General features: G+C 35.5%; 1 protein-coding gene across 1 annotated transcript; it reads right to left on the reverse strand.

Moving 5' to 3' along the window:
- Positions 1 to 518: 518 nt before the first annotated feature.
- LOC108375368 (uncharacterized) lies at positions 519 to 1,301 on the reverse strand. Its single transcript, XM_017631478.1, has one exon. It carries the CDS (start codon positions 1,299 to 1,301, stop codon positions 519 to 521), a length of 783 nt encoding a protein of 260 aa, XP_017486967.1.
- Positions 1,302 to 10,653: the final 9,352 nt, after the last annotated feature.

Consider the following 10,653-nt stretch of genomic DNA (forward strand, 5'->3'; position numbering starts at 1 on the left):
TACGTAAGTCAAGTCTAGACTAACTGAACCTTAAAGGAAATACAACGTCAAGGGGGTTTACTTCTAAACCAAAATACCAAACCATAGCGATGCATCGTACAGACACGTAACTCTTCTTCTTAACGGTTTTTCTGGCAGGCTGTGGGTGTGTGTTTTGTGTATTTGGAATAAATTGTATTAGAAATTGCAAAAGATAACAGCAAATGCCATAAAATAGGTGATCTCAGTTCAGTTTTAGTTTGAAAGCTGCACGATGTACCAAACTTAAAAACCAACGACGGAAATTCATTCTAAAATTTTTAATTTTCCCTAATCATTCAACGATGGAAATTTGTTTATTGCTAATTTTTCCATAATAACAATTTATAAAAGCTTTCGTTTAATATTCATTCATTTAAAAATCATATGCTGAAAGTGCAATAAGTGATTTTCTCGTTACTGCAAATGCATGCGAAATAAAAAAAAAAAACAAAATCCATTACAAATCATTACACTGATTTATTTTAGCTTTTCCCACATTAATCTGTTGCATTCAAATCATTTAAATCGCTCTGCGCCTGACTTTCCATCGGCATGCCGTTGTTGTTGTCGTTATTATTTTCATTGTCGTTTTGTACGCCAAATTGCCGCTGCACACCCTCCAGTGACTCTCGCTTCGGTGTACTCCAAGTGAATTTCGAAAAGCTCACATTTATTTTACCTCCACTCCTCATGCCGGCCCAAGGCCGTACCACCGGTGTGCCAATACGTTGCCCTGTCACATTCGTGTTGTTTATTGTCGCCGTTGCCGGTGGCGTTGAAATTTGAGGTGTTGCCGGTGGCTTCGCGTGTGTCTCCTTGCGAACACCTACCATTAGCGCTTCGCGACGCGCATTCTCCTGAAATTGTTTGACCCGCTCTCTCATCGCCGTTTCACGTTTCACCTCCTTGTCGATTTCGCAACGTCGTTTTTGCTCAAACCGCTCAACTGCCACCTTATCACGCTCTTTATTACGCTCCACTATTAGCTCGGCAATCTCTAAGCGCTTTTGCTTTAATTCGTCCTTTGAAAGCTTCTGAAATACTTCCGGCCAGATGCCCTTCTGCTTCTTGACGAGCACAATACGCGCTTCATTCTTGAAAATGCGGCAAAAACTGGACAACTCGTCGATCTCGTGGACGAGATGGCGCTCGAAGAATATTGGCGGATTATTGAATTTTATATATTGCGGTAGGAGTACAACATCCGGTTTGCGCGTAATCAGGCGATTTAATTCGATGATTATTTTGATATCTTCCTCGGTTTGTGTTACTTGCACCATGGCTGATTGGATGATGACTGCAAAGTGGTGCCGTTGTCGCGGCAAATGCTGACCTCTGTGTTGTTTCGTCTTGTCTTGTCTGGGCGACGTGAATTCGAATTGTGTTTTGTGTGTTTTTTCATTGATTGCTGTTGCCCGATTCGATTCGATTTGTTTTTGACTTCCGTGTTTATTGTGTCATACATCAACGAAATGTATCAATATTTATTTACTTTTCTTTCAATATCTATGTACCTGTCTGCCAGTTTCGATAGATTTATCGACCAAACAATTCGGTTGACAGCAAATCGTCCTGCTTGGTCGTTTGAGCAGCGAAATGGCGTCCACCTCTTTGCATAGATTTTAGCGCATAAACGCGAGGGTGGTTCAACAATATGTGTGCATATTTTATCGCTTTATTATACTTTTGCTCCTAAAACTTGGAACATTCTCGTATAATGTAAGATATTAATATTTTTACGTCAACAAGTTTGATAGCAATCCGAAACTTGTCGCTAACTGGTTATAGAATCTCCGTCCAGTACTCGTGTTCTCCTTAACAAGCAAAGGACCGCGAAAAAGCTTTAGAAGCTAAAAAATCTGTAAATTTTCGAGCTTTTCAAACCCACGACATAAGCTGTTATTTTATATGGAACAAAACCGCAATACCCTCGGCAAAAAAAATATCTAAAAAAACAACGGTAATTCTTAGACATTTGAAACTCTAATCTTTGCATGGGCTACAAAACTGTATACTCAAAAAAATTCTAGATTTTCTGAGAAAAAGCTGGAAATTCGGATGAAGATTTGTTGAGATTTATTTATAACCGACTTCAATAAAGGCGGGAGGGTCACGTTAACCGATTTTTTTTTTTAAGAAAGGTGGTCCCATACTTATTTAGTTAAGAACCGATCATTGGATCATTAAGAAATTAACGATACTCTTAAATTTTTATATGAGAATTGAAGTCGGTTTTTTTTTTGCTTAAAAATTACTTGTTCTGCTAAGTTTTAAACTCGGTTTTTGTTAGAATGAAATGTATTTCAATATAAATTTCTTAAAAATAAAAAGGTAAACATAAAAGGACAAACAATGAGGTTGTTCAGGCTTGCCAGGTTATTAGGTTATGTAGTTACGTGGTTATATTTTTTATTCAGTTTGCAACAGTAAAGTACACTACACAACAATAATTTTTAACCAGATAACCTAATAACCAGGCAAGTGTGAACATCCTCAATATGTTTAATTTTAAAAATTATTGTTGTGAAGCGTATTTTATTGTTGTACGCTGAATGAAAATTATACCCACATAACCTGATAACCAGGCAAGTGTGAAAAATCTCACTATACATAAGCGAACGAGAATTTCATGATTTTCGATTCCTGCGATAACGAGAATACGCCCCAACATTTCATCAATAGTGCTTTTAGAACCACCCAAGAAAATACACTACACATAAAATACACTACTCTTCATCGATGTCGAATATCAATGGTAATTGTGATATTGTGCCAAAATTGACATTTGCATAACTATGCTAGAATCTTGCACAATTTTTGTTTATTTTGCATTTCATTTGTGTACCCAGTAGGAAAAATATGAATTACAAGACTTAAACCAATGTAAGTTTTAAACGAAATAGATTCAGTAATTAGCAACTAATTTACCTTTGAGAAAAAGCTAGAGAAAAATGTTACTGTAGTTTGTTCAACAAATTTGAGGAAACGTCTTTCTTGCCCATGTAATTACCAAAGTTCCAAGAAATAGTTTTTCGCGTTTTCTGAGAAACAGGTACTTCTGTGGGTGTGCAATATGTTGGGTGGAATATTCTCAAAATTAGCAGGTATCTTTCGAGAGCTGAATCCGCACTACTTTCTATAGAAGTAATCTAATATTCAATTTATTAAAGCGACTCTAGATAATCTAAATTTAATTAGGGTAACAAAAATTTTGTCCTCCATCATTTGACGGTTCTGCTGGACCAATTTTGGAGCCAATAACACATTGGAAAAGTACTATTCCGTATGATGAAAGTTTTTATGGTTTTAAAATCGTTGCAAGCTCTTACATTTGATTTGTGTTTGATTTGCTAACAGCGTATTAATTTCTTTTTAATTTTACTTCGTATTTTTATGTTTGAATAAGAATACGAAGACAAACACGAACATGAATATGAAGACGAATACAAAGAGGAGTACTAGAAGCGGATGAATACGAAGATGATTGCGAAAACTAATGCAAATACAGTACTAAAACGAATACGAATACGAACATGGAGATGAATACGAAGAAGACAAAAAACACGAAGATGAATTTGAAGACTAATCCAAAAACAAATGTGAATAAGACGCAGACAAAAATGAATACGGAGATGAACTTGAATACGAATTCGACGGCAAAGTCGAAGATGAATACGAAGAAGAATATTACAACGAATACTAACATGAACACAGTCCGAAGTCGAACACGAAGACAGTGACTAAAATAAACACGAAGGTGACTGCAAAGGCTACTACGAACGCGCATATTTTAAATGAAGCACATAAGGGCTATTCGCGATTCGGTGCATAAGAGCTGACAAATTTATGCAATTGCAGAAATATGCCATGGATTGTGAGCGACCTTTATTAAACTGTCATGGCAAAGCTTTTGCAAAACAATTTTTGTGCATCAGCTTTGGTTTTGTTTATGAATGCAATGCATTGCATTTTTATGCTATGGATTTTCGGTATTGCAAATTTGCCAAGCCATGACAAATGCAAATGCGTGTATTTTGTTTGTGTATTGCAAATAATTTGCAATACAAATTTGCAATGCAATGATGCTAGGCCATTTGCACCGGATCGCGAATAGCCCTATAGTAAATTTGCTTTAGAACTCCAGAATATGACACGGATTTCTTACAAGGAATATTACAGGCGTAACTAAAAATAGGCCAGCGAAAAAATGTTTTGCGGCTTTTTTAAGTCTTTTTTGAGTTAGAAAAAAACAATTAATTGAAGAGGCTGCCATAGCCGAGTAGCTAAAAGTTCATACTGTCAATAGATATAACCCAGGTTCGACCCGTGGTGAAATTATGCCAGGTGTAGTAATTAGAGCGAGAAGAAAAATTTGACACTAGGTATCTTATTTAAAAAATTTGCATTTAAAAATTTCTAAAAGATTGCCGAATGTCAAGAAAATTAAGAAATTAAAGTGAGTAATTTCACCATTTACTGCACGCCTGTTCAATGAAACTTCTAATAACACAAAGTGTTTTTTTTTCCAATACCACCATCGACCACTGGGCAGGCAATGACAAACCTATGGAGTATATTTCTGAATAAACGCGCTTCTCATAAAAAATAATGTTTGCCGCTTGTAGGCCAATTTATATGTTTGACAACATCAATGCAAACTCGCACAAATTGGAGTAGAGAAACTCGGCCAAATACTTAGCAAATATGTGAGTTCCAAACAGTTATTTTATATACCTACATATGTATGTATTTTATTTCAGTTAAATCGAGAAGGCAAATAAAGCTATTCAATATTCAGCACTTGCGACTTTTCTTCGGCAAATGGTTTATATGCCATTGTTTATGTGCATATATGTATGTAAAACAGCTGTCAAAATTGTTACGGAAAAGAAAGAATTTTATTCTCATTCCTGCCCAGGTTATTAAGAAACAAATAAATTAGGAAAAACTTCATATTAACATATGAGTTCATCATTCGTATCCTACTTTTGGTACCAGGTCATACATGCATCCAAGAAAGTTGCGCTGTAGGTCAGAATACAACCCTAGGACGGCTCGACAAATATAGCGCAACATTTAGCAGAAACAAACTAACTCATTCATTTCCTTTAGAACAGGAATGCTTAAAAAATTTAACTTGCTGAGCCAAACGACAACGTCAATAAAAATTATTAGACACAAACGATAAGCGCACGCCGAGTGACCTTCAACAAGAACCCCAATTCGTACCACTTTCATATAGTCCAATGCTGAATGAAGTTCAAAAAAAGTGGTAGCTGATATTTCTTATGGGAATGATGTATTACTGTAACGTGTTTCTCCAAAAAGGATTAATCAAAATCATCTACCCAAAATATAATGATTAATTGAATTATTCTTTTGACAGTGAACCGGTTCCGTGATTTATCGCACAAGTTAAAATTTACAAATGTTTCACTTTTAATATCGCAACACTTCTCAACGCAACAATGCAACTCACCCCTTGCGCAAGCGCACGGAATCAAACAAAAACCCGAGCCCGAGGAAGACACGTGTCCTGCTTAAATCCTTCACACAAATGCCAACAATTCGTGTGACAAGAGGTGCATTCACATTTGGAAAGCGTAGTAGTTGTAAGTGCGAAAGCGTGTAAAGTATGTAAGTCCGCAGAACATTCGTCATAAATGACTACGAAAAACATGGTTGAACTACTAACTACAAGCATGCGCTGTTCTTCAAGGTACTGTAGTGGAATCGTTGTCATCATTTTACGCCTGTAAATGTCACGCATGCGTGCGTGCACTCTTCACACGTCAAGCACCGATCTCATCAGCAGTCTGAGCCAACAATAAGCGGACTATCTATCGGTCTGTCTGCGATGGTCATGGCCATGGTGATGATCATGTCAGCCGTCAATCAAAGTCGTGTAGTCGCGAGTGTAGGATCACACGCATGCGCAGTGGTTAAGAGCAGTAGTACATACGCACATATCGTCGTTTAAAGTACAAAACCGCGTATCAACAAAATGCAAAAGCGCATAAATTATTTTCTAGAGACTAAAAACACTCATGTTTCAAAATGGTTCTCTCATTTATAAAGCAATCGCATTTCTGGCTAGTATATATCAGGACGAATGGATAAGGATTCAGCCCAGAGCTTGTATGAGCAAATCCAATTTTTGCCAGCAAATGTCAGTTACGCCTTTTTTGCAGAATGGCGATACGCGGTTTCGTGCTTTAAACGACGATTTGTATGTAGTTATGTTTATGAACAGATGCGTACATCTATACATACACACATAAATATGAAAGTAAATATGCGCCTATAGACAATGGAAGAAAATTTGAATGGAAAGCGGGCAAGTGAGCGCTGCGTGTTAAATTCGCAGGCCGGCCAATGACAGTGAAAAACAGCACCAACAACAACAACAACAACAACAAGGGGACAACGACAAAAATTAATGGCACAGCTGTTTGACCGCCTAGCTACACACCATTATTTGTCTAACTGCTTAGCCATTTGTCTGTCTGTCCAGCCAAAGAGGGCAATCACATCGCTACAATCCTCCTCTTTACCATATTTTTTCAAATTCAAATTTTTGCTGGCTTTTAATCACCGTCGATCGTCGTAGAATGGGACACCGGTGACCGCGCCAATGGTGGTTGCTCGGTTGAATGCTTCGATTGCCACCAAATTTACGAGTTGCATAATTACAAGGTTCACTTCTCAAAATCTTCAATAATTTTTAGTTGCATTTCTGATTTATTTTTGCTTTGGACAGCTAAAACCGATTTACCTACAGGCAAATTGTTCGTCCCAAGCAAGTACGAATAGGCTACTCTATGTATGTACATATGTATGTACACTACAGCAGCCCTTGTCGACCGTCATTATCACTATATACATATATTTATGTTGCATAACCTTTCCACCTCTGGCTGCAATGCACAATTGGCTGTGGACATGCTGCAACTCCCTATGCACCGAATATCTGATGGCGCTACTGTATTAGTGTTGCAACATTTACAGCATGCCGCCTGCCACATGCTGAGCTGCATTTGCTGAGGCGTTTACTGTTTTACTGCAGCATCCCATCCCCTGCATGCCATTGAGTGATTACCTCATTGCGTGCCTATTGTTCTTTTGTTACAGACACTTTTACATTAAGTAACATTTCGGTAATTGTCCTGACAGCATCGATATTGAATTATAGTTACAGTTTTATGACAGCTACATGCTCGTATTGTGACGATTTGATGTTTTTTATTGGTCCGAATGACACAAAAAAAGAGACAACAATCGTATGCAATTACGTGCGGATTAATACTCGTATACATACATACATACGTACGCTTGTATAGATAAAAATTAAATATTTTTTAACAAGCAGTGGACATGCTAAGTACTCAATTCTTTATGGGTTTGTCTTCTTTTTTTAGCGGATAACAATGGCTCTCCTATTTAGGGATAAAACGATATCATGCGGTTATCGATATTTATCGATCTAGTAACTATTAGATCTAAAGTAGCGGTACCTAATTAAAAATATTAGGCTTTTATACAACACTCCGTCGTTTCCTTGACTGGCACTGTTCTGGACGAGCTCAATAAAATACGCCAGTAATCGTAACAAAAAAAGTTATACTTTATCGGTTCGGTTCTGCAGCTCTTATTATCTTCTCCAACATCAGATTAAAGTAATCACATAAAAGAGCGTAGTGAATATCTCAACTGGAATGGTTTTGGGAAACCAAATTCAGACTTCCTGGCATAGAGACAAATTTTTTGCTGCTGTTGAAAGCGGCTTTCGAGTCGACAAATAAATGATGTGTGTCGATCCTATTCTCGCTAGTCATTTTCAATATTAGGCGTATTGCGAATATCTGGTCTAAGGTGGATTTCTTGTATGCAACCAGAGTTGCCACTTTGGTAAATTATTACCAAAATTGGTAGAAAAAATTAGCGTTGGTAAAAAGGTAAATTTTTTGTCATTCTGGTACACTTTTGTTAAAGTATTTTATTTGAAAACCGACTAAAATTTTGTTCCCGCTTTATTTTACGTAGTTATCTTTTTATTATGATTTTATTTCCAAAAGTGTAGTCTTCTTTATTGCATTAATTTTCGAATGCTTAATGCACACTTTTTATATACGTACATACATACATATTTACATATGTGAGTATGTTTATCGATAAAACGCGAACAAATCGTGCTCCATTAAAAACTCATTTCACTGAAATCTTGAGGAGCCTTTGAACATTTGAGCATTTTAAATGTTTCTTTAAAAAAAAGAAAAAATGGGCAGGCTTGTATTTACATGCTATGATTGTACAAAAAAAAAATTATAAAGTCACCGAAAGTTTTTATAAATATCAAATGAAAATTAAAACACAAAGTTCCGGCGGCAAATATATTTTTTGAATCAAATGGAGTTTTTAGCTGCACATTGTTGGTTATACACAATTCCATGCACACCGAAAATAGTTCTAAAAAGTCAGAGTAAAAAGTTCGAAATTTAGATGAAATATTTTTGATTTTTTCGGAATGTTGTAAACGTCCTTGATTTGTATGCGTTTAGTTAAAGCGAAAACAATTTTCTTATAAGAAAAGAACAAAAAAATGTTTACTTAAAATATTTAAAAAAATACCAAGCGCTTTTTTAATGATAAAGTTTCGTTGTTGCCTTTAGTTTCATCACTTTCGCTTTTGGTTTAAGAAAAACCGCGAAGATGACATTAATATGATCTCAAATACCATGTCACCATGTAAAAAAAGGTTATTGGTAGATATTTTCCAGATTTGGTAGATTTTTTCCAAGTGGATGGTAAATATTTTTTTTCGTCAGTGGCAACCCTGTATGCAACGCTTAAGAGGCTGATCCCAAAGTAGTATTTCCTGTGGATTAGAAAGAGCACGCTCAAATTCCAGTCATCAGCGATGCTTTAATCCATCATTACCTCTTTAAAGTTGTTGAACGCATCTTATTAAGTCTATAACGCCGCACAGTGTGTTGTCTGGAACAAGCTAGATGGACGAAATTCATTCCTTTTCATTACATTCATATCTGCATATATATGTACATTCGAGTGAATCGCCAAAAAAAGTTACTGTTTTTCCCACGGAATTATAAAATCTATTATATTTTACGACTTCTGCAAAAAAAATTTGGCTAAAGTATTAAGATATAAATAAGCAGTGCCGATGTTAGAATATCTCCAAAAATCGAGTTTTTTATAAATAAAATTACTTTAAAAAGAATTTTCCCAAAATATCTCATCAGATGATAAAAGAGTTTAAGCTTAAAAAGGCTCAAAATGAGATATGGTTGCTATTTTCAAATCGGTCGTGAATCTTAATATTTTCAGAAATATTTAGCTGAAAGTCTCAAACTATAATTCCGGTGAAAATAAAATACCGGATTTATTTTGTATAGAGTGATGTAACCTAATATACATACATATGTCGATACCTGAGTGGAAGATTGGCCTATCTCGGCAGCCAGTTCGAAAACGTCCTATTCCAAAACTTTTCAAGAAGGCCCTATTGCAGAACTTGGTTGAAGAACGCCCTATCTTAGAACTTTATTGAAAAACGCCCCATCTCAGAACTCGTTTCAAAAACGCCCTATCTCAGCACATTTTCAATGTATGTTCAGCTGAGATAGGGCATGTTCGAACCGAACTCTGAGATAGAATGTTCTTCAACCAAATTTTGAGATAGGGTCGTTTTTCATAAAATTCTGAAATAGGGCATTCTTCAGTCAGATTTTGAAGTTGTGGTATGTGATAAATTGTATGTTAATTTTGTTTAACGCGCAATTTTTATTGAAGCAATTTCTGTTATTGTTTAGAAACCAATGTTACTTTTATGAATATGTTTTGTTAAATAAAATATTGCAAGCATTGCTTGTATGCCAATAAAATACGAGACAAATTGTTAAAATTTTTTTTCATTAAGCTCCTTTTTTTGATGAAGTTTGGTCCCGAAAAAAATTTAGCGGGGCAACTATGGCTGCATATGTAGTCGAAAGCTAAAGACCGTAGTGAGTAAAACCTTTGTTTGCTCGGCTATTGTTTACAAATTTGTTTAGTTATTTTTCTAATTTAGTTAGTTTAAACTATTTAAATTAAAAATCCAAAAGTAATCATATTAAAGGCGATATAGGTATCTACCTTTGTAGTAAGCTCTTTCCTTTATTATATGTAAGCTTAAAAAAAAACACATACATACATATATAATTGGCTATCACGTATGTAAATATACAAAAATATATTGTGAATCGCACACAAATTAAATTAAAATTCTACTGCATAGTGAGACATGCTAATGTTTGACGAGAATTAAGTGATTTTATTATTATTTATTTTATTTTTAACTCATTCGTTTATGCCCTTGTTGAGCTAATCAAAATGCCACTTAAAGGATTTAAATTAAATTTAAAATAATTTCAATCGCATTTGTAATCGATTGCATTCACAAAATTTTATGGGCGCCTTCGAATTTCAACGGTACGAGTTGACTCTAAGACCAAATAATTACAAATTCAAATCACATCGAGTACTGGCAACGTGCAAATCGCTTAGGACAGCCTGGTTTTTAATGTTTGACAACAACATTGGCTTCAGCAAAGCTGCTTGTAAACAAAAGAACCT

This window comes from Rhagoletis zephyria, unplaced genomic scaffold (genome assembly GCF_001687245.7).
Source record: "Rhagoletis zephyria isolate East Lansing unplaced genomic scaffold, Rhagoletis_zephyria_1.1 Rzeph_scaffold_08827, whole genome shotgun sequence".
Classification (NCBI taxonomy): domain Eukaryota; kingdom Metazoa; phylum Arthropoda; class Insecta; order Diptera; family Tephritidae; genus Rhagoletis; species Rhagoletis zephyria.